The sequence below is a fragment of the Fopius arisanus genome, unplaced genomic scaffold (assembly GCF_000806365.1).
Source record: "Fopius arisanus strain USDA-PBARC FA_bdor unplaced genomic scaffold, ASM80636v1 scaffold00016, whole genome shotgun sequence".
Taxonomy (NCBI): domain Eukaryota; kingdom Metazoa; phylum Arthropoda; class Insecta; order Hymenoptera; family Braconidae; genus Fopius; species Fopius arisanus.
Genome location: NW_011887755.1, coordinates 1,079,673 through 1,104,127, shown reverse-complemented (window position 1 = coordinate 1,104,127; position 24,455 = coordinate 1,079,673). Strand labels below are relative to the sequence as shown.

General features: G+C 39.9%; 1 protein-coding gene across 2 annotated transcripts in view; it reads left to right on the top strand.

The window, feature by feature from the left end:
* Window positions 1–1,488: 1,488 nt before the first annotated feature.
* LOC105263780 (E3 ubiquitin-protein ligase Rnf220) overlaps window positions 1,489–24,455 on the top strand; it is a 67,412-nt gene continuing 44,445 nt past the window's right edge. The window contains exons 1-4 of one of the 2 annotated variants that reach the window (XM_011300211.1): window positions 1,489–2,334; window positions 3,135–3,248; window positions 3,694–4,186; window positions 15,932–16,069. In XM_011300211.1, coding sequence (XP_011298513.1) covers window positions 2,311–2,334; window positions 3,135–3,248; window positions 3,694–4,186; window positions 15,932–16,069 — 769 coding nt within the window. In that variant the 5' untranslated portion in view covers window positions 1,489–2,310. The remainder of the gene's footprint in view (window positions 2,335–3,134; window positions 3,249–3,693; window positions 4,187–15,931; window positions 16,070–24,455) is intronic. The other variant, XM_011300212.1, reaches the window with a different exon arrangement.

The window sequence follows — 24,455 nt, the reverse complement described above, 5'->3', positions numbered from 1 at the left end:
TTTCAGTGAATAGCTCCTCGATTGTCATGCTCCCCTGATACTTTTACAAAAATTTCGAATTTTTCACTTTCAGTGAAAATTTCAGTGAATAGCTCTTCGATTGTCATGTTCCCCGGATACTTTTACAAAAATTTCGAATTTTTCACTTTCAGTGAAAATTTCAGTGAATAGCTCTTCGATTGTCATGTTCTCCTGATACTTTTACAAAAATTTCGAATTTTTCACTTTCAGTGAAAATTTCAGTGAATAGCTCTTCGATTGTCATGTTCCCCTGATACTTTTACAAAAATTTCGAATTTTTCACTTTCAGTGAAAATTTCAGTGAATAACTCCTCGATGTTCATGTTACCCTGATACTTTTTAAAAAATTTCTAATTTTTCACTTTCAGTGAAAATTTCAGTGAATAGCTCCTCAATGTTCATATTCTCCTGATACTTTTTCAAAAATTTCGAATTTTTCAATTTCTATACTTATATTTTTGCAGAGGGATATTTCGATTGATTATTATTAAAAAAAAAAAATGAATGACGGCGGGATTGAACCCGGGCCGTCGGCGTGGTAGGCAAGCACGTTACCATTAAGACAACGCGCTCATCCTGATAATATATTTTCATTAGGCGTATATATTTTGCAAAGGGATTTTTAAAAAAAATTTCAAATTTGTCAATTTCACTGGATATCTTCTCAATTTTCAAAAATTCAGTGTCTAAACGATATTTTCATTGATTAGTCATTTAAAAAAGATAAAAATGGAATTATTTAAATAAAAAAAAAAATGAATAATGGCTAGGATCGAACCCTAGCCGTCGGCGTGCCAGTCGAGCACGTTACCACTAGGACAACGCGCTCATTTAAAAATATAAATTTATTAGTAGTATATCTTCAGTATATTGAATATTTTTTTTCATTTGAAATTCCACAATAGTGGCTTCCCCCTTCCGCTCGTTCGACAGTCGGCTAAATTTCAGTTAAACAAATAAAAACAAAAAGCATTCATCCCGCAAAAAATAAAATTCACCCCGTCGACTTGATGGACACCCCAACATTGCGTGTGGCGCCCTCCCTCTCTGGGGGTGGAGTACTACGATGTCGCTGGAGTCATTCCAACCCCCAGCACTGAGCCTCCACTTCAGTCAATCCTCTGTGGATATTATTACCAACAATTGATATGACAACCAGCAGTAGGTAAGTAGAATGGAAATGTGGGAGAATAAATGGTTGAGAGGTGGCGGTGGTAGGTGTGTGGTGATGACACATTATTATTATTATTATCATTATTATTATTATTTTAGTATGAGAATACATCGCGTGTTGAGAACGGAACTGTGGGGTTATGGCCGGCGGAAACACGCGCACACGCGAGGAGTGAGTGGTGGCTGTGTTTGGATATATTTGAGGATTGGTATCAGCGTCGGCCTCGACCGCCTCCACCACCTTGGCCGCCGTTGCCGTCGTGCACGAGGGGAACGTGGGTAAGTAGCCTCACTCCAATGCTACCCATTCAGTCTGCACTCGCATGTCCACGAGGTAGCTCACCGGCCCTGGCGCCTTCCTCTTGCCTACTTCAAACACTGGGTTAAAATATCACTTCCCCACTTCCACTTCCATTCATATCTCACTCTATCTCTCTCTCCATCCAGCAGTCCCTCCCCAATTGATACACAACCAAGTCCACCCATACACTCACGACACCTGGGTTCAGCATTCTCCTCTTTCTCAGTTTGTCTCTCGACACCGAGGCACAACGGTTGTCATCAGCTACTGATATAAACATTTCGATAATCATTGAGCTCACCCATTTAATGTATACACAATCAAGGGTTGAGGTTAGGTCTACTGTGTTCGCGGGATTTATCTTGGTATTTAAAAAATATCACCAACCCCTTCATGACTTGGCTCTATTTATTTGAAAATTTAAAATTCATTGACGTGCTTTATTCAACCTTTTTTCATCATAATTGTTCAACAATGTATTTTTATTATTAGATTATTGTCTGATAGGGGTTGTTTTTAAGAGGAAAAAATTTGAATTGTGTTGATTGTTGTGCCGGTTTAAACGTGCGTGGTGAGAGTGCTCTACTCGCGTGACAGTCAAAGCAGGTTAGGTCCTTTTGTCGGTTGCGCGGGTATTTCAAAAAAAGCCCATTACAATGACGAATTGATTTGTTCGAGTGAGGTGAATCGAGGTACTTTGTACTTCGTTGAATGAAGTATAAAGTTGTGTTGACAGCGGCTCGATAATTGTCTCGAGTCAATCAGTGAAGATTGATCTTCGGATTGATAGAGTGGAGGAGAGAAGAGCCAGAGCCATGTGGAAGGACAGCGGTCCCACTGTAAATATTATTAATCAATATATTGTTTAAATATATCAGATTCATGAGGATAAATTATCGGATTATTACCGGGTAATATTTGTCAGAGCTGTTAGCTCGGTGAACTAGTGTAATTGCATAGTGATAATGGGTTCGTTTAATTGTTCGATGGGTGAAGTCATAAAAGAGTGGGCTTTTGTAAACAGGGAAGAGCAGGGGATGAAAAATCGAATGGACGATTAATAATAGATATTCCGGTGATTGATGAGGTTTTATGGGTGGGAGGTGAGGGCGGATGAGAATTAACGCACAAGGAGGTGAAATGATTTTGAGTGACCAAACGACAATTATGGATGAAACCACAGTTATATAATCCACGAGTATACACATTTAGGGGATAGACGAAACGTCGAAATGTAATATAAAACCAATTTGATTTTGATTTCACACTGTAATACATTTGGATGCCCATCGTGCCGCGCGATGCGGATGCCGTGACCATTGCGGTTACGCATTTGTCCACGCAATTTGGTTTTGCGTGGCTGGTTAATGCCAAACGTGTGCGATCGATCGGCTTTGAAATTTCACATTTGCTCATACCATTTGGAATTTTCCCTTCCTCTTTGTCTCTGTTGTGCGTTAATGCTCGATTTGACTCGTTATCGTTGTTACAGAATTTTGAACTTTTAATTAATTGAATAATTGAATTTTGGGGGGGGTGTATTTTATTTTGTTTGATGGAGAATATCGATTGTTTGAAAACTGAGAGAGATGAAAAATGGTGAAATGACAAATAGAGGAAATGGCCCGGTTTGTTTTAGATGGATAATTCGACATACGTGCCGAATCACTTACCACCACCATCCTTGGTCGTGTTTTCACAGGCCGGGGGTATCCCCGACGCCTTGAGAATGCAGCGACCCTTCAATCCACAAGTTAGTTTTCACATTATCCCCAATTGATCGATCCCCTGCTGTTGCTTTGCATGAAATTATTATTCTACAGCATGAAATTTCTATTACCTATATCTCTTCATCTCTGCAATAGGTAGAGGAGATTGACATTAAATCGATGGGGAATCGCGCTTTGAAATCGAATATTTCTCCTATCAATGAACGAGTTATTTGCCTTTGGTTGGCCGTTATCCAGTAAAAAAAAAGTCATTCGCTGAATGCTGTTGCAGTTTCATTAAATCCATAACGAGAGGACAGCCGAAAAATAAAATGACATTTTAAAATTCATATTTGCATTTGCTGGCATATTAACGAAAAATAATGAAGCAATAAGATCATTAACACCGTTGCATGCTGCACGCATTTTTATTTTGCACGGTATATAATATAATGACAGCTTTATTCATATTGTCGTTATATTCCAAAGGTGACGGATTCGAAAGATCTTCATGTTCCATTCAGCACAGCAGCATCGCTCGGTTACGGTCTCCATCACATGCTACATCTGCCACATCAATTTCTTCATCCCCTTGATCCACGTCTGCCATTTGGTGCATTCAGACCACTTGGTCCATCGGCATTTGCACCACCTAGCAAGTGTCTGAAAGTCGAGACCGGAAATACAAGTGTCTCTTCGGGTCTCGCTAGTATTAGTTCACTGTCAGGAATGTCCAATATGTTTTCACCATCATTACCATCGTCGGGTGGTGTTGGTGGTGGACTATCAGCTCCTGGTCAGGATACAGCACCCCAAAGTCCAGCGGGTTCAGCGAGTCGTTCGCCACTTGGCAATGCACCTGGTTCAACTACTGCCTCAAATCGTGGACCAAGTCCTGATGAAGAGGATCGTGATGCTAATGCAACACCCGGATCCGAAAACACCGAGCGGTCAACGCCCGAGGAAGGACGACCCTACAGACGTAAGTACTATTACATTTACTAAATAAACTATATGATAGTACCAGGTGGCGGCAGTCCGCCGGGATCCGAACAGAGCCAACATTTTTCAATGTTAAAAACCAATTAAAATGTTGCGTTTTTTCAAATTTAATACCCTAATTGCCAAACGATGGAGCCCATTCGTTTAGAGGATCACCTTTTGACGGTGTTGCCGTCTCTATTCACCGCACTTTTGCCTCCCTGATTTCCTTTTTTTTTTTTTTTTCGTTCTGCTCATACTTTCGGGGGAATATGTAGCTAATTCTGGTTTAATTGGCCGTCGAGTTGGGAGAAAAGCTTTTTAAAATTGCGAGTTGTTGGTATGAATTTTCTGAGAATTTGTACTCTAGGGTGCAATTGAAATATATTGTCTTCTGGACGATTTGAGGGATTAAAATTAGGAGAATCAAAGCCAAGTGGATTATCCATTTGGACTGGATTATGAGCGATACATTAGCGAGTTGGCAGTTGGCAGAACGGATCGCAGTTGTTGACGAGATGCGCGTACATATACACGTGAGGGTTTGGGGATTGGTGGATGGGGGAGTAGTTTGGGTAACGTTTTGAAATGGGGTGACTGAGGGTGGACCAGTGGTGAGGGTTTTGTGGTGGTTGGGTTGACAGAACGATATACTCACCAATATTTCAAGCTCCGCGGTGAAACGGACGTAATATGATGTCGAAATGAAACGTGTCGAGCGAAACCAGTCGATACCTATACAGAAAGCGATGGACGAGAGAGGTTCAGTTGAACAGGAGTCGCGTGGGTTTTGAATACAACGTTGGGCTATTTTAGTTGCACAGTTTGTGCTGTGATTGCATACGCATGAACGTGTGTAGTCGTCGAAGCGCAGATATTTGTCAGAGAATTGATAACGCGAATAAACCCCCCTTTTGCTCTTTTCCATCCTCTACTCATTTTCCACTCATCTCTAATTCTACAAATTTGAAAAAGCATCCGGAAATTATTGCCCTTAATCGAGGGCATTTGCATTTTTATTTTTATATTTATATATTTTTTTTTACCTTTCCATTTGGCTACATTTAATTTCATGTTTAGTTTAATTTTGATAGGCACCAAGCTCATTAGTAAAATATACTTCCGAATGCATGGTCATGTCAACGTCTGTATCTAGCCGTAGCTGCGTTGATTAACCAAATGTCGAGGCTGTCAGACATTTTCACATCCAGAGCAGTAACTCGGATAATTCAAATTGTATGCCTAGTATATCCGATAATCATTCTAGAATTATATCTCTGCGGTGAGTTCAAAATTTCAGCTGAGCCACATATCCACGGGATCGTGAATATCGTGTCGTATTTTCCATGACTGACAACCATCTTTAGTCAAATAATTAGGGGGCCCTTCGTAAAGTGCCATGTAATTCTGAAATATTTTATGCAAATGAACATATCATAACTGCAACAAATACACAAACACTTTATTTATTCATTTTTCAATGTCGATGACGTTTGCTTCGCCAACATTGGATTGAAGTGACATGTCAAACGGTAATCACCCCAAAGAAAAAAATATTTTCAACAATTTTTTAATTGCCTCCTGTAACGCCCGGTGCTCGTTATGTACCGTCGCCTTCACCACGTCAAAGTGAAAAAAAAAAACACTTCTTTTTTTTTCGATGTGGACGTGGGACAAAGACGAGTTGGCGAAAAAAAAAATAATATAAAGAGGAAATGACCACTTTTAGGAGAGAGAAGGGGAGGGGTGGTTAACAAACTGGACGTGCGAGGGGTGAGAGGCTCTAAAGGGCGCGAGGGGGAATGACCAATTTGATTATCAATTAATTCCCTAGTACGTAATGGCAAATCAAGGACAGCTATGCCCCAACGTAGATTGCCCTAAGAATACAAATGAGGATAAGTGCTTTTCTACTGCATGACGGAATACCACGTTCCAGAGAATACATGCGTACGTGCGTCCACCCACCGTCAATTCAACAATTTCCCTTCCTGGTCATCTCTAACTTCCCCTCCCCTATTTTCTCCTTCCCCTCCGATTGATGTCTGCAATATTCATCTCAAATTTCTGAAATCGATTGTTACAAATGGTCATTCATCATACCACCCACCGAAAATCCATCCCATCAATAAATTTCAAATCGATGGCTCTCCATGAATTTCTTATTGAGATTTTCCTTTTTCCTCTCACCCCCCAAATTTGACTCATTCGGCATTTTCCACCCCAAATCCAGTATTCCATTTTTTTTATTTCTCGTTATTATTTTTTCTCTGCCCGTGGAAATGTAACAGGATACTCATTATAACGACGAAACGTTAACGAGCCGACGTTCGAATTACCGCATCACAAACGGAAATTATTGAATTACACACGTGTATATTCGCATTAATATATCATTTTTTTTACCTCCTCTCGGTAAATGAATATTCACATATAATTCCACAAACGATCTCTTTCCGGATATTTTTTTCATTCAATATCCAAATATTGATTTTATTTGTACATAGCCATGTGAAATTGAGGGTGACATTTGGATTTTCCGCGCAAGGTTAAAAAGAAAGTTGCGTCGGGTACTCCTCCTATCGTTTCTGGTTACTGAGGACTTTTGAGGTGCTGGTAAGGGCGGAGCAGCGCTGGCGCGTTGCATGTACGAATACCGTCTTGAAAGTACATTTCATCCCCATACCACCCCCGACAAATCCACCCCTTGGTGCCCCCCGCCACCTAAGCAAATAGCTATCTACAGTTTCCACCTGGTGCAGACTTGCGCGAGTTATCTGACCATTTTCCCTCAGCATCCAAGATCGACACTTTCATTCCACTCAGCCCACCCCCTACCAGTTCTCCCAGTTCTCTCTGTCCTCTCTCTGTTCTCTCTCTGTCATCTCTGTCCTCCTCCTCACCAGATACACATGCACCGATTTATCCAGAGGCTGGCGTTCGCGAGAAACTCCACGACTAGAAATAGTAAGCTCCGCCTCCTAGAAATCCTCCCCCCACATTTTCCTCATCTCTTTCTACATGTACTGCACGTAGAGAGGAGTTTATCCTCCTCTTGGTGTTTCAGCAGTTGTAATACCACCAAGTGAGCACCTTGGGGGGGGCTCTGGGGCGTGGTAGAAAGAGGGAGGAGTTGTCCTCACACCATCTCCAGAGAGTCATTTTCCATGTAAGGGAAAATGTTGATTTTATTATTATACTGGTATATAGAGACGTCCTAGCCAACTCGAGCTCCAGAAGTTGATGTCTTTTTTTTTCATCCCCTAGACCACTGCATTCATTCTCGATTTTAATTGGTCCAGTGTCGTCAGTGGAAATGATACGTCACATTGTTGGATAGACAATGTTATGAGCAAGGCTCGTCCTCGACACATGTCCAATAATTGTTCAACCTCGTTGGTCAGGTGAAGCAATGTTATTTTCCAGGGGAATACGTATGCGTGAACGGTGGTACGTTTTATAGTAAACGACGGGGTAGCGCTTGACTCGTGACAGAAATTACTAAATGGTCATACGAAATGAAGGGAGAATGGGGGATGAGTGGAGGAAACGGTTGTGGATGAGAGAATGTGCTCCCAGAGGTTGGACCTGTTGGGGGTATGAGGGAGAAAACCCATGAGAGAGATGTAGAGCTGGGTAAGAGAGAAATTTCTCTTGCTCTCCTCCATCCACCGTTTTGGTACTGCACCTCGTGCGCATATTAATCTTGCGCATATTAATCACATCAACCTACATCGCCTCGAATCCTCTCGTTCGGTTGGCAACGCATACTTCTCTCACTCTAGCACATTTTGATGGTGAGAGTACAATTGGCTAACCACCTGCATAACGCCTGTGGCAAATTGGCAAATCTCCCTGTGCCACCAAACCAGCCTCTTCCTCTCTCTTACACATTCACCACCTCATCCCTCTCTGTGCCCTTCATGTTTCCAAACGTATGCATCGAGAATCGTTTACGACTGTCAACGGGATACGTGCCGCATCCTGCTTGCCTGACGTATTGAATTTTCTTCGTCATTTGGTCATCCCGTTGGTCATTTCTTTATTTATTTCTCGGAGAACGAATGACGTGTGACATTATAGGATTCGGTTAGGTTCGGCTAATCAAAGTGTCCAGTTTCCTACGGGGAGTCATCACCAGGAACTCCATATCCTGTCGTTTAAACAAATAATCAAATTTTAATCAACAAATTTATGGCATTTGGTGGGAAAATTTGAGAAATTTACTGGAAATTGTTTGAAAAAATTATTGAGATAGTTGAATGGCGTCAAATTATAAAATGAGGGGGAGAATTGATCACTCGGGTTGATTTATCTTCAATGTTACCGGTGTTGTATTCATCCTTGATGTCTTCATCCACCTGGTGTTCATTCAATTTCTCTTCGGGTATTAAATTACTCTTTTTAGTTTCCAATTGAAATGTTTAGTAACAGGTGTTGGAATGTTGGTGCATGGGAGACGTTGAAAAGAGGAAACCCACCAGAAATCACAGATGCGGTTTTGTGGTGAACATTTCTAACCGCCGAATACTAAAATTTGAATTGAACTGTCACCATCAGTGCAACCCACCAATGCTCGAGAGCATCACCACTTCGATGTGTCCGCAAATCCGACGAATGTTAAATGCATTTTCGTTCGTAATAACTGCGGTCAGCAGTTCAGGAAATTCTCTGAATGCTTGACATGATGACGTTGGTGGACATTTGTGATCATTTACTGGTGGTTAAGAGTGGTAGATGTGTGAGTGGGAAGCAACACTTGGGGCGATGCTCGAGGGCGTTGGTACTTCTACTCGATACTAAATCAGTGAAGAGAAATGTTGGGATTTTCCCGCATCGCATTAGACTGATTTATATATCTGTACTATGAAAATTGCTGTTTTTTTATACTCAATTTGGTGTTTTTTTTATAGCCCAGAGTAGAGGAGAGAATATTATGGTGTCATTGTCATAAAACCATAACAGGTTGGGCATTATCGGCGGCTTAGGCTGGTGGAATTGGTCATGTTTTTCGACGACCACTCGGGATCTTCTCCTCCCCCAACTAGCTTTCGTCACTGTATTTCCCCTTCGGGGCTGACAGACCATAAGGTCTCCAAAGTGGATGTCCGATCCTGGAATTTGACGCGACAACACTGATATTCCTATTTCGTAAATGGAGAAATGGAGAGGTCTTCTGAAGAAAGAAAAAATCACGAGGAAATGAGGGACAGTGATTTTTCTGGAGATTTGCTGGTGTTGATGGCGGTGATATTAACTCTTTGATAATTCTCAATGGAGAATTTTCGTTATCCCGGATGTCATTACAAGTCTATGGGATATTTACAGAACAAGTGGGAGACACCCGGAGACATTTTCCCCTTTCTACCGTCAGAGGTTCAAATCTCTCGAGAAGAGTAAGACATCTTGAACCTCTAGCCCTTTCAGGGTGTACCCTGGAGATATTTACGAGATGGAAAGTTCGCAGTGTTTCACGGATTTCGGGTGTTGAGTGAAAAATGTCCCTGTCGACAATTAACCGAAATCATCGAGGGCTCTAGACATTCACTTTGTCACTGTCTTCGAGATTTTACGAGGGATTTGTTACAACTGTTTCAGTAATTTTCCTATTTCTATTTATATCTCCTCGTCATTGAGATTTGATCCTCAGTATTTCTCAGCGTGTTTGGAATAGCCCGTGGAAAGTGAAAAAAATTCACCCTTTGACATCGACTTGGTAAACTGACTGAGGTAACTCAATCAACTAATTACGAGGATTTTTAATCTCCTCCCTCCATCGTCTGTTCACACTCTTCGGGCGTTATCCCGCTAGATTTTCTCTTGGAAATCTCTGGTCACGAATCAGAGGTAAAATAAATTCACCCGCACGTCCAGTGAAATTAAATCGTTGATTACAAATTTTTCAACCGTTTTACGCAACTGATTTGAGAAATTTTAACGGCATCTTTTTTTCTCCACAGCTTTTTTTGCAATTTTTTTTTTTTACCTCCAACTGGACCGAATCGATAAATCACCAGTGCCCGGTCCTTCGTCAGTGTCACCACGCCTTTGTGCCTTCTCCAACGAATTATTTCTACATGTGTTTGTTCCGATGCGATTGTGTACGTGTGAGGCGTTTCCACGGTTGCGCTGAATTTTTCAAACGAATTTAGATCCATCCCTCCCTCGAATGGCCTCACATTCGATTTAACTCGTGATCTTTTCAGCATTCACACTCGTAAAATTCGTGTGAAGGAAGAGAAGAGCCTTTTTTTTTAGCGCATTTTGTTTACACTCACAATAACCCACGCATTCCCCACCTTTTCTTATTCAAGTTTACGAGTAAAAAAAAAAGCTTCTTTTATATTACACGCCCTCTCCTACCTGGGGTACACTCTGTTTTCTTAAACTTTTTGTTTTTCTCACATTTGACAATTATTCGGTAATTTATCAACGAGCTCGCACACAATGGAGCAGTAGAGAGGGATTTAACTCTCCGTCTACATACGCGGTGTTCTCCACAAATGTATTTAGTGAGTAGAGCTTTTATTTCAGTTAAAAAAATGTAAGAGTTGGGCCCCAAGTGGTCCCCAGGTCGTTCAAAATCTGGTATCAAATTTTTGAATATTTCTCAGGTCGACAATTCATCTGATCGCTGAAAAAATCATAATCAACTGGTGGAATAAAAATCACCCGATCACCCGGTAGTGTTTGCAAAGCCCGACAAGGATTCTCCACTGGTAGCCAATGGCGAAAAGAATAATCCAGCGAAATACAAAAACAAAAGTATCTCATTGTGTGTTAATACGTTTGGCGTTTGCTTGCCGTTTCACCGTCTTCTGCGATCTCGTCCTTTCGCTCCAGCACTTTGCACACGTGCGTGTACACAAAACTCTCTCCAACCCTTCTCCCTCTCTCTCCCAAATTTTTCATTTTTTTTTTCTTTCTGCTCTTCTTTGCCACTGAAAAATGCCGAGGCAAATCGGTGAAGGTCTGAGGGAGGGTGAAAAATGAACAGCTGTAGCTGGAGAAAAAATAACGAGGAAAATTCCGGCGTCAATTTTCACGAGCTTAGGGGCGCACCTTGAACGTAACTCGTTGAAAGTAGAATAGGTACGGTGCCTATATGCGTAAGCCCACATATTGGATCATATCGTATCTTCTCACACCCCATGAATAATGCATCTCGAATATTCTCCACCTCCGTATCGACGTGCAAACCTACCCAATATTTTTCATCTCTCTCATCTGCTTCTGGTTTATACCTTTTACCTCATTCGGTAACCGCAGGTTTTTCTGTCCTCCTCCTCGTTCTCCCCCTCCTCGCCCTCCTCCTCCTCATCCTCCTCCTTCTCATCTCCCTCCACCTCCTCCACCTCTTCCACCTCCTCCACCACCTCCACCTCCTCCACCTCTTCCACCTCCTCCACCTCCTCCACCTCCACCTACCGTGTAATAAACGGTTTCTCGCGGCGCGCCTACAGATCACCCTTTATCTTTTTTACTTTAATTTTTTTCTTCCCTCAACTCTCACCTTTTACGCATCTGAGATTCACCTCGCACTCTCAACTCCAATCGGCCCGTTTCGAGATCCTCTCAGCAATTAAAATAGAGTGATTATATAAAAAATTGTGAAACTATCACCGCGAAATTAATTTCATCCTCAATGATAATTTGATTAATAAATCTTGATGTGTCGTGTGAGTCGAGTGGACATGGTGGAGCGACGGATGGAAGGGTCATCGTTGCCGTTAAGGGAAAAAGTATTACGGCTGGAAAAAAAGCCCACTGAGAGTTGTGGGGGGGTGAGATAGCGGCTGAGGGGTGAAAAGCGGTCGCTTAAATTAATTACAAGGAAAAGATCCGACCCCTGGCAGTCGACTCTGGAGGACCAGAGAGATACTTCACCGGTGGAGGTTGGGGGTGCGCTTTTCTGAGGCACTTCACCCTCTGTGCCGCTACTGGTAAAGTATTCAGGACCGGGGGTGGCTCGTTAGGAGGAGAGAAGTCGAGCAGAAGATTTTTTATTTTTTTTTTTTTCGAAAAAAAAGAAGCTAAAATCCACGGGTGGAGAAAAATTCCAAGGTGTATGTCTAGAGAAGATTTAAGTAGTCTGGCTTGAGCGTTCGATCTGGAAAATGGTTTTCAACCCCCGACCCTTGTCTCTCACGCCAACATATTTCACCCCCTATGCATGAGATGCGGGGAAATAAGCTCATGATACTTATTGGCAAAACGAAAGACATGTTTGTCCTCTGTAATACGGGATGTAATCCTCCGCATAAGCGACATAAGTCTCGATGACTTGTTTCGGGTATATCGAAGCTATAACTCCAAATTTCCCCCTCAGGTTCGATTTCCAGGAGCAGTAGAGACCCTCTACCAGCATATCCACAATCCTGAGACACTTAGGATCTCAAATACTCCACTGGGTGAATAAGATTCGAAGTGTTGGGTTGAGCTTGGCCTCTCAACACTAAACATCCTCACGATTAACGAAAATGTATTGCTTTAATTATATCGAAATACTTGAAAATGCTGGGTGGAATTATCGTGTGTAAAGTTTTCTCACGCTCCTGCACTCTGTTGAGACAATGAGGACATTCATTCGACGTCGTGTGGTGCATTCTATGGACCCCTGTTTAAGACTTAATCGTTTGCCAATGGAATGTCCAATCGTTTCCTTTTTCTTTTCACATACTTTACGGTAGACTCGCTTTTTTCATCTACCCTCTTGTCTTCAACCGAAGAGTATCTGCATTATTCCTCATCCTGTTAATCGATAATTCCGGCAATTTTTTTTATTTTTATACGGGAAGAGGTACCTCGTTGTATCCTCGGTTTTGTGTACTCTAGCAAACTCAACGGTGTGGGAGAAAACCCAACCACTCGGTGTACGGATGAGAGGGCCCGGACGCGAAACCGCACTTGTTCAAGGGTACTTTGCTCATGCAAAACAATACATACCATCTATAGTTATACGAGAGGGTGAGGATGACGATGGAGGATATAGCGTGTTACCCTGGTCTGTATGAAATATCAACCACCAATGAAACTCGAACGGCCTGAGAAAAATCAATTCGATCGATCCCCTCCGCTCAATCATTTTGGAGATCACACATCATCTTCATCATGAGATCATCATCATCGTCTTGGCAATTGCTCGTCAACTACCCATGAAATTGAATTTTTCTCTTCAAAGTGTACATGGACTTCCTCACACCACCCAACATGCTTGTCTCTTATAATACGATCGCTGTAAGTTGTTGCATTTGCACCGATCCGGCATCATATTCAACTCCCCAACAAGATATTGAATGACAGTATCTCACGGCATCCACCAAGCCGTATAACTTGACTGCACACTGAGAAAAAAAAATCACTTTTTTTTTAAACACGGTTTTACTTTTATTAAACAAATTCGAGACACGAAAATTCACACGAAAAAATTTTTATTCTCAGAATGCATCGGAAGATAAATAAATAATGATTTATCATTATTATTAACATTTCAATTATCATTTTTATATTTTTGTGGGTTAATCCAACAATTTTTCAAAAAATAATTCTCTGGTAATTTTTTTTTTCAGTGCAGTTGCACTGGTGTTATGGCACATTTTTTATTTTTTCACTCTGTGAATTTCCTCCGTTGCACTAGGTAGTTCCTAGATGATGATGAAGTGTCATCAGCATCTGTATGATGGTCATAGTGGAATGATAAAACCAAGAAGACCATGTACAGAGTTTTCAAGGAGTGAGGAGTCGATGGCAGGGGTGTTGTGATGGCATGTGAGACTCGCCGAAAACGTCGAAACAAGAGGTAACAGTCGAGAAGGAAGGGACACCGTGGTCTTGAATCCAGACTGGAGGCAACGACAAAGTAGTATGAATAATTCAGGGTATCTCTATACGGTCAAGTTGACCGAGAGAAGTTCTCATCCCCCTTTTTCGCAAAAGCACCAAGAGCGACGGATTCACCGATCTACTCTCAATCGTCCATGAAGCCTCTTCGCCAATTTTTACTTTTATTTATTCTCATTCGTAACTTGTGGTCTGTTTCTTCAGCAACTGCTACCAAGTATCTCCTTTATTTTTCAACCTTTTATTTCCATACATGTACTCCTTGTCGGAGCGTGTCGCGCCCATGAGATTAAGATCCCAAGGATTGACTGTCAGCTGCCAGTCTTCTCCCGCCACTCAAAATGCACTTCTTCCTTCCTCCCAACTTTCCATGTGGAACTCCATCTACGGATAAGATTGATCTCTTTGAATTGAGAAATAAAAATGGTGTACGCAATTGAACGCGTGCTAGCAAGCTTGATACTCATGGAGATCACAGGTGGTCTCATTTTCATTTTCACCGGTTTGTTATTTTTTATTCCATTTCCTTGAATAAATTATCAAGTTTTATTTATCAATTGCACTTTTCTTGACATCACTCAACCTCTCAGAAATTTTTCAGGCTCGTGCGGGGGAACTGGCTATCGGGATTAGTTTCATTTGTATTCAAAGTGGTGGATAGTGGGTTAAAATCCATGGGTATCACCTTTTCTATGGGCTCCAAAGGTTTATCCCGCCAATGGATTCTCGAAGCAGACACCCGGTATGCCTGCCTCAATTCCATCTACCTTTTGGCATAGCCCTTCTTCCATGCCCATCTTTTGAGGTTCTCCCTTGCCGCCTAATTGTATCGGGTGTCTTAATCAGCGTGTAAGCTACCGAGTCAAAGGCCGCGCCGAGTCAGTTCGTCTTGTCTGTTAAAAAATGTACCGACCATTTTTTTTTTCCTTTCACCTTGCCTTAGATCCTTTGCTCTTCTTTCTCCACCATCTTCCTATCCCGGTGCTCTGCATCTCAAAGACGCAATTTAAAAAGAGTATGTTAAGCCCCTCAGACATTACCAATTTTATCTAACATGAACAGGCTATTGAGGCTAATGATGTAAATTATAAAGAGATAATTATTAATGTTTATAACGAGAGCACATATCGTATAGTTGTGCAAAATTAATAATTTGTATTGCCATTTGATTAATTAAACGAGTATATCAGGGAGGAATTAATCGAACAATTAAATAATTTTAGATCCAAATAAAATAAATCACGGTGAAATAAATATTAGATCTCCATGTGATAGTTAATATATATGAAATCATCATTCATCTTTGTTATCGGAACCTTTGATTCGCCGTATTAAAATCATAACATCACAATCAACCATATGAGGGTTAACCTTGAAGCACTCAATGATTATTGATTACGAGATAAAAGCTCACTCTACTCTTCAAAGGCACAGGAAATTATCAGAGGGGGAGTATGCCACGTGTCCGGGGAATATACGCACTCCAGTGAAAAGCAATAAACTGCAGTTTTCAATTCGGTATTAATTAAAAAAACTATGAATCCAGAGGAGATGATATTCGACTAGCCATCAGTTGTCTCAATTTTTTCGGTACATTTTTCGAAAATATTTCGCGTGTTCTCTGAATATTACTCCATGTTTATCAAACCTGAGACCCCTGGAAATATTTCCTTAATATTTCCTTTGAAAATCCGGGAAATAAAGAATTTTTTAAATTCTAATTGCGTTAAAAATTCGAATATTTCAGGATTTGCCTTTTTTTAAATTATTTTATGGATTTTTAAGAATTTTAAATTCATTTATTAATTTTTTAATGATAGAGCAGCATGGAGGAAGTAGATTAGAATGATGGAGATAATTGAGTGATAATGATGATGACTGATGTTTGTTATGTGGGTGATTCTAGTGGGTCCTATGTTCGGGGGGCGATGCGGCGCAGAGGCGCTCGGTCTGGGCCTTGGGCTGTCACTGGGCCCGGCCTACAGGTTCGCTCTGCCCCCGGGACTTGCTGCCAAGACCACCCGCTGCCTTGTTTTCGACCAAGGTAGGGCAACACCAGCCATCTTCATTATCCCGCTATTGTTAACACCAACATTATTCCATTCATTGCTGTTACACAATCCCTTACCTAACACGCATGCTTATCTCACACATTCACATCTATTTCCTCCATTCAATTGCTCACGTCACTTTCTTGATGCATTTTATATCATATCAAATTGAAAGTTCAACGACGCGTCACCATTTTTTAAAAATTCATTCGAAATTTTCATTCATATAAATAAAAAAAAAAATTTCAGCATAAAAAAAATTGTTTTTAAATTTTTTGAAAACGTAATCTGCTTGTAATTTTTTAGTTTTTAAATCTGAGTCCAGTTAAGTATTTTTATTTCAGAAATTTCCCGGAAAATTTCCGCCACAAATTTTCCAGCGGAATATTTCCGCGCGTACCGACGGTTCAGGGAATCCCTAGAATCACTGAATGAAATTATAATTCTGAATTTTTAATTCTCATCCTAATATGAAAAAGAGATCGTAAATGACCGTAAGGGTAAAGTTCTCGTAAGGCGGAACGAAAAATAAAAAAAATGCGGAATCACTGCGGGAACTACTATAGGAAATAAAAAATCGGTATGAGGTGATAATACGATTGCACAATTAATCACAAATAATCTAAAATAGTAATCAGTGACGGTAAGTCTTGATTTAATGTCATAGTGCGTTAACACTGACAAGTTCACCAGACAAGCTCGTATAAAATAAAAAAAAACAACCCGACGGATTTATTCCATGAGGCGATGCTCACATGTGGCTCGTTAACGAGTCGTCATATACTTTGCTTCCATGGATATGCATTCGTCACACCGAGCGTAATCAGATATCATTGCGCCGGTCTGCCTCCTAATGACTAAACTATTTTCATACCCCTCTCTTCTCGGTTTCTTTAATCATTCTTCATACGTCGGCATGAGTTATCTATTTTTATATATTGAAAACTGATCCTAATTTTTTTTTTTTTCACAAATAATGGAATTCGATTTTAGCCTGAATGCCCCATCCGTTCTCTCGTTATCCCCCTTTTTTTAATATCCAGCATTTGTGAAATCGGGTACTTCCAATATCCGCGAATTCTTTCATCGCTTTTAACAATGTCATTCATCAGTATTTACTTCCATGTTATGTATTTGGTATTTTGGTTGGTTTTTTATCTAACAAAATCGAGGATATTTCGTTGTACTCTTTGAGTTTCAGGTATTAATTCAGAGCTTGTACTGGTAATAATCAAATGAAAATCTGCACATCCGCACCGTAATACGTCAAAAGAATAATAAATTTTCTGGGGTTATTTGTTCACTCGAATCATCCAATATGAACATTCCAATTTTGCTCTGATACAATTGGAGAGTTTCGAATCAATTTCCATCGACGCGTTTGTGAGTCATACGTCACACAAGTGGTAAATTTAACTTTTTAACATGTACAAATAGTATGGAAAGTATTTTTCCATCCATCCGGATAAATTGAAAGGGTAAAGAAGATTAAATATCGAATACAGAGACAACACATTCATGGAGTAGAATAATCCCACCAATATTCCAACAAACTCTTCACTTTTATTACCAGATTAATGTCTGAGCCATGATAAAATTATGGGTACCGTAATTTTACGGTTACTTTATAGTGGCATGGTCATAAATACGCTTTGTATCTTCTATACAAGCCATGAAGGAGCATTCAAAAATTTTAGCACTGACATAAGAAAGAAGGAGTTGTGAAATATTTCGGTATTGAATTTTTTTGAGGAGAGGGTATTTAAATTAGCAAAAGTAGACGGAGCAGGGACTGAGACAAGTTTGATAAGTTTTTCAGATGAGATCCGGTTAGGGGCAAGTGGATTTTGGCCTTTTCCCGAGGCAATATCGGACGCCCTTAGGGTCCTTCGGTATTCTCGATATTTTAATAAAGAATATTACATGAATCACTTGTTTAGTCACACCCAGTGATTACGATGAATTAACAGCCTTTTCACTTCATCCCTGCATCTCACCCAGACAGTCACTTTAGAGTTATCCGATCAGCTAAAGCCGAGCTCGAGCTAAATTAAAATTACTTTATTAAATTACTAGTTACTTTATCCCCTGGAGTAAGTCATTTTCATTTGATAGAAAATTTAGCGAAGAAATTTTTAAAAACAGAAAAAGGTGAAAGAGTCAAGTAAAAAAAAATACAAATAAATAGATGCATATTTGATATTCATTATGTCGAGCTTTTAATTATTGAAAAATTGTATTTCATTTTTGCCGCCTTTTTTTGATGTCTGAATTTTACGGAGCAATTAAAGCCAGTTATATGACAATATCCGGAGTTGCAGAAATATTATTAGCATTATTATCAGAAATAAAATGATTCTCCAATGAAAAATTGTTGAAAAAGTTGGACTTAAAATTCCGATATATTTGTCTGTCTCTATTTTTACAAAAAAAGCGGGCCGTCAGTTCTTCCAATTAAACCCCTTCCGCGAAATGAAATACTGAGGGTTTGGAATTTTTCCACTAGAATGGGACAAAATAATTGAAATTATAACATTGTTCACAACGAAATGATGCGAACATTTTTCTCCATGGATGAATCATTCTCCAGGATTCATATACCAGTAAATCCCTCGGACGCGTTTTGAAACGGTAATAACGAAATGCTTGATTACAAGCCGCAAGGAGAGCAATACAGCTTAATAATTCATATACACTAATTACTAGCATGTTTCCCATCGGCGGATAGCATTATTACTAGGACAGACAATAACATCCCTCCCTCCCACCCCGTGGGCCAAAACTGGTCAGCGGTAATGGGCATTAAAAGGTCCAACAGTGATCATTAAAATTTTTTTGTACAAGACAAAGTTTACACCCGACTCGGGTTGTGAGCGTCAAATATTTAACAGTCATTTTAATCTTTTCATTTTTATATACCCAAACGAAAACGGAATTGTGGAGTGAAAAAGCCCGTGTCTCCTGTTTCTCCAGCTCATCCCGCATCACCCGGAGAATATTTAATTACTTTTTCCACCGGTCATAAATGTTAATTGCAGATGAAGTGGTAATAAGGGTAAGATCCAGATCGTCCTCAGTACTCTCTAGTTTTAAAGTGAGATAGGAGAGAATGCCTGTGGAATGGGGTTTGAGTTTTGTGTGCCTTAATTCTCGAGTCCCCTTAATTTCTTACGGCACGCGACGAACGACCGGGACTCGTTATCCGCTCCAGAAAATCCTCCTCTTGTTATTTAATACAAACGGCAAACGCTCACCATGAAGAAAAAAAAAAGACAGCCCCGAAGAAAGTGAAATAAAAAGAGGACAATCTGTGCTCGGACGTCGTCACTCGATCAGTGAGAAAAACGAAATGACACAAGATTTTCAGAGAAAAACGAACCCTCGAGAATGAGAAAGAAAAGGAAGCCGAGGATTTCTATCAACTAAGAAGTAGAAAGAACGGAATTTAATTAAGTGAAATTACTGTCACAAGATGCGAAAGACGCCTTGGTTTGCCCACCGTCGAATATATATGAAATTGGGGGTGGTGGTGGTGGTTGAGAAAAAGTAACGATGCAAGATCTTGACAGGCCAAAAAAGATAGGGGTGGCATAGGGTGAGAGAAAGGAGACAAGCTTTTGGACAACGGTAATGATCTCATTCCTTGATAAAACAAAGTAATAGAAAGTAAACGAATTGGGTGGAGAGAGGGTAGTCCTCTGGTCCCTCCATCCTGACAATAAACGACTTTGCTGAAAATTCACGACAAACTTTCCCTGACAACTTTAGCCTGGGCAACAGTTGGATAGCGATTGAAGGGGTGAGTGGGGGGGGTGAGCGGGGGTGAATGGGAGTGAATGGGAGTGAATGGGGGTGAGTGATTTCAGAATATTCCAGGGATTTTCTCTATTTTAGTGATGACGATGCTACCGAGCAATCATTATACAACCTATGCCCATGTCCAACCAAGGGTGTCCTTGGTTTTTATGGGTAAAAATAATATAAGGGATGATACCGTTTTTAGCGCTATAATTCAGGCAATTTGTCGAGAGTACGGAAATCTGTGCATGTGAGGACGGTGTTAACCCCTGCGGGCGTTTAAAGGGAGATACAAACCCGCAGAGGACAGTGACAATGTCCATGTGTGGGGTTACTGTGAGCATACAGCCTGTCGCCAATGCTGACAATCCACCTAAAGCCCTTGCACGCGATAAGCGACCCGATAAGCGTTTCCTCTCACCTTCACCACTCATCCCTACCCCTCATTTTAACCACTGGGATATGTGTACGCGTGCGATCGCTCTAAATTTTCAACCATTTTCTTGAAAATCACCGGACCGATCCTTTACCACAATGAAAAATAAAAGACCAACACCCCTTGTTGTTCACAGACGGCACAGAAACGGTCTGATAGCGTTGACGAATAGGCACACGCGTTCGTGAAACTGTTCTATGTCCTATCGAGGGCTGTTTAGAGATTTTCACTGGGTGATAAAGTTTAAATCCGTATGGTGGAAAGCCAAATGTTGTGTAGCCGACGATTTTCTGGATTTTCACTGTCTGATTTACCTTCTGGATTTGGGCTTTTCGATTGGCGCGGTAGGTTGTACACTTTATTTTGAATGTTTTCGGGGGATCGGTTGACAACTTTTCGGGGATTATTTAAAATTTGGATATATATTCATGGAGGGAGAACTTGGAGAATACTGGATCTTTCTTTTATCTTCTTTCTTATCTTCCCATGGTCTCATTCGTATCGTCTGATGGTGAAGATTTTTCGTGTTCATCTGATCGAGAAGAGAAGATCATACCAAAAACAAGACCACAATAATTATACCATTATTTGGAACCTTTTGTTTTCGAATTAAAAAATCATGGGATATTTTTTCAACAGACTCAGCGTAAATATAAATGAGCAATATAAATAAATAATTCAATCAGTGTAGCCATCTCACCTTATAACACCATTCTTTGATTCGAAATGATTTTTTTGATTTGTTACAAATTTTTATTTACAATAAAAAATTGTCATCTAATTGTCTTCTAACCGAGCAAAACAGCTGATAATCCATCAGAAATATAGAACCTAATCCGAAATAAATGGTTTCATTCATTCTCACGGAACCACATGTCTCCGCAATATTTACGGAATATGTTGTCGGTTATAAAGGGAATCCTGTCGACATTTTCATTTGTTGGCTCCATGAGGGTTGGTTAGAGTAAGAGAGAAGGGTGTATAACGATTTAACCCTGAGATATTATGTAGCCCGACGTGCAAACCCACAGGCAGCGGTGACAAACGTCCGCAAGTGGAGTCATGAACGCGCGAACGGCACGCCTCGACGTTCCTGGCCACTAGCCGCGCATTTCGTGGTGAATGAAACTGAACGAGGAATATACGTGTGTACAGCAATATGGAAGATCATATGTCATGTAGGAGGTAAAAGGGGTGGCCGAGGGTTATGCCTTTGGACCAAACACACCCCAACCGAGTGTGCCACCCCTTACGTGTACCCATAAACATCGGCGCCCATTCTTAGATTCAATTCGCTGCCTCTATACAATCTTTATCGAGTAAACCTCAAGATTACCAATAATTTCAAACGAAAAACCCTACCCACTAAAAAAACATTAATATTCAATTTTAATTAAGCACGAATTTTTGGGATTGCACTTTCGCGGAAAACGATATGCGCGAAATATATATTGCACTGTTTGACTGCCATTTTGAATTTATCTTAGAGTCACTTCATCCTCTTTCTACATTTTTTATAGTTTATTTTATAAATCTGTGAAAATAGTCGGAATAGAGAGTGGGTTGGATAGACTGTAAGAGTGAATAATTTTTTTTTTAATATCTCGCAACTTGTGATTTTTAATAAGCACTATTTTTTGTTTATTAATCCAGGAGCTTCAGCTCCAGCAATTTGATAAATGAAAAAAAATTAAAATACCCATCAACTAAAAATACCCGTGTAAATATCAGGGGAGCAGAAAATTTACATTCGTCAACTTTACGGCAAATATCAATTTAACTAATCCGTATATATTACCCAAAAAAAAAAATCTATGTACCATGTATTCCGCTATTAATTCGCACTGTTTACAGCATAGCTTTTCGCGTTGTCTGTCGAGTATTTTGATAAAAAAAAACTTGTAGTAGTGAGTAGATAGTAAATAGGCGATAAAGATCGACGCAGATAGTTGATTACATCAACATTAAGAATGCATTAGTTTCAATATTGTTATCTGGAGATAAAATATATTTGAAGCGGGATAAAAATGAAAATTCACTGTGTAACAGAACATACGTTATGCGGTACTTATTATGGGCTTTTAGATATCATTGCAGATGTATGTGTGGGATCACGCGAACACGTGATGCATGTGTTGTATATGGGAAAGTGGAACGAAGAGAGAACATTTCGCCGGTTGTGCGGCTTATTAATCTGACGGTAAAGCGATAAAGCGACTGCCCACGCGACAGCCAAACCGTACTACCTCATACTCAGTGTCCAATAGTCCCATAAGAAATTTGTTCCTCTATCAGAAGTATTTGATATTATTATTTTTACGACTTCACCCTCTCATAAATATTCTCTCCTAGCTTTTTCTCATTTCTCTTTAACAAAATCATGTGTACACACTTGCGCAGCTCTTGAGAATCGATTTGACAAGGGTCCATGGCTACTCTTTTGTCCAACTAACAATATAAGGGTGAATCCCTGTTGGGGGATGAGTACCACGAATTTATTGCAACATTCCAACCTGATAATTCTACCACTACACCTACTGGGTTATTCCGTTCTTATCGTGTGTCATCGCGAGCGCTTATCATTGTAATAAAAAATCTCCATCATGTCGTAGAAGATTCAGTAATTATCTGTTCGTTGGTTTATTTTATTATTTTTTTTAATGTTTTTGTGGTGTTTTTTAATGTTTTCAGGTTGCACAATGAAAAGAAATTATCTGGAAAATTTCTCTTTGATCATTTTCCCATTTCTTTCCCCGTGTTATCACTAAAAAATTATTAACAGTTATCAGAAATATGAGGATAAATAGAAATGTAGTAAATAGGTAGTAAATAGGTATAATTCCAGAGGCGTGTGGAATCGAGTGGTGGAATTTACAAGGGCAATCTCATTGGGATACTTGGGATTTGTACATGAGGGAGTATAACGTCGTGATTGTGGAATACGTGAGGGTGATTTACGTGGATATAAATAGCCAGTGGTGATGCAGTAGGGAATACAACTATAAGCATTTGATGGTTGTTTCTGGAAAAAGGGGTGGGAGGGTGCAAGTAGGAGAATCCGATTGTAGATCGCCGGTGAAATCGTAAGAGGAGATGCAATATCATCCGTGTTATGTGACAAACCCCCATGTATTTTGAGTTGAATGGAAGGGGGATGATGGGGGGAAAAAGAGAGAAAATATGTGGTCGGTTGTAGCAGTAGTGTACGTAACAGTGCACGGTACACGCATCAATCACTGGCATTTTAATATCGGCCGGAGGTACAATACCACCGTCAAATTCCCCAACTTCTCCCTCTTGGGCCCCTTTCTCCTTTTTTCTTTCAATTTTTTTTTATTCATCGGTTTTTTTTAATGTTTGTACTCAGTGTCATATCTTTTGAATAATTCTTGTTTACTTTCTTTGCTGGGTTACCAGTTTCATTTCGGTTATCGTCCACTCTGATTCCTCTTGTAAATATGACGAAAAATACATGCTTTTCAAATGAAAAACGGATTGCTAGGGTAAACGTCAAAGCACATGCAAACAAGCTTGACTATTGATCGGGTGCTTTCACGCATCCAATGATTAATCTGAATATAACATGAAAAAAAATCGTGGCAATGGGTTTTGCTGGTTGTTTTTTTTTTTTTTTTGGATTATTGCGAAGTATTTGGGGGTTCGGTGAACGTGGGAGTTGTTGACTGATTTAGGATTTCCTAGTGATGATGATTAATCAGGTGGGGTAGCTTGGATGCCAACGTTAGGGCGGATGGACCAGTTTGAATATTCATAATGAATTATTCAGTTTTTACCCGGGGATTTGAGGAATCCATCTTGGAAAAGTCTGTCTTATCCTCGAGGAAAAAAACTCGGGGATATCGATCTTTCTAATTTTTTGTTTATATATTATAAAAAAAGGGTGACGTCCACATGATTTTCCGGGTTAAAAAAATTGTAATCGGAATATTTTTTCCAAATTTTCCAATTTTCCAAATTTCCAATTTTCCATCTGAAAATATTGAAAACTAAAGTATAATTAAAAAAAAAAATTACATTCGCAAAAATTTCTAGAAAATTCAAAAACAAATTTTCCGATACAAATTTTTGAAAAATTTTTCAAAACATTTCCCAAAAATTCAATTGTTTTCCAATTTTTGTTTATC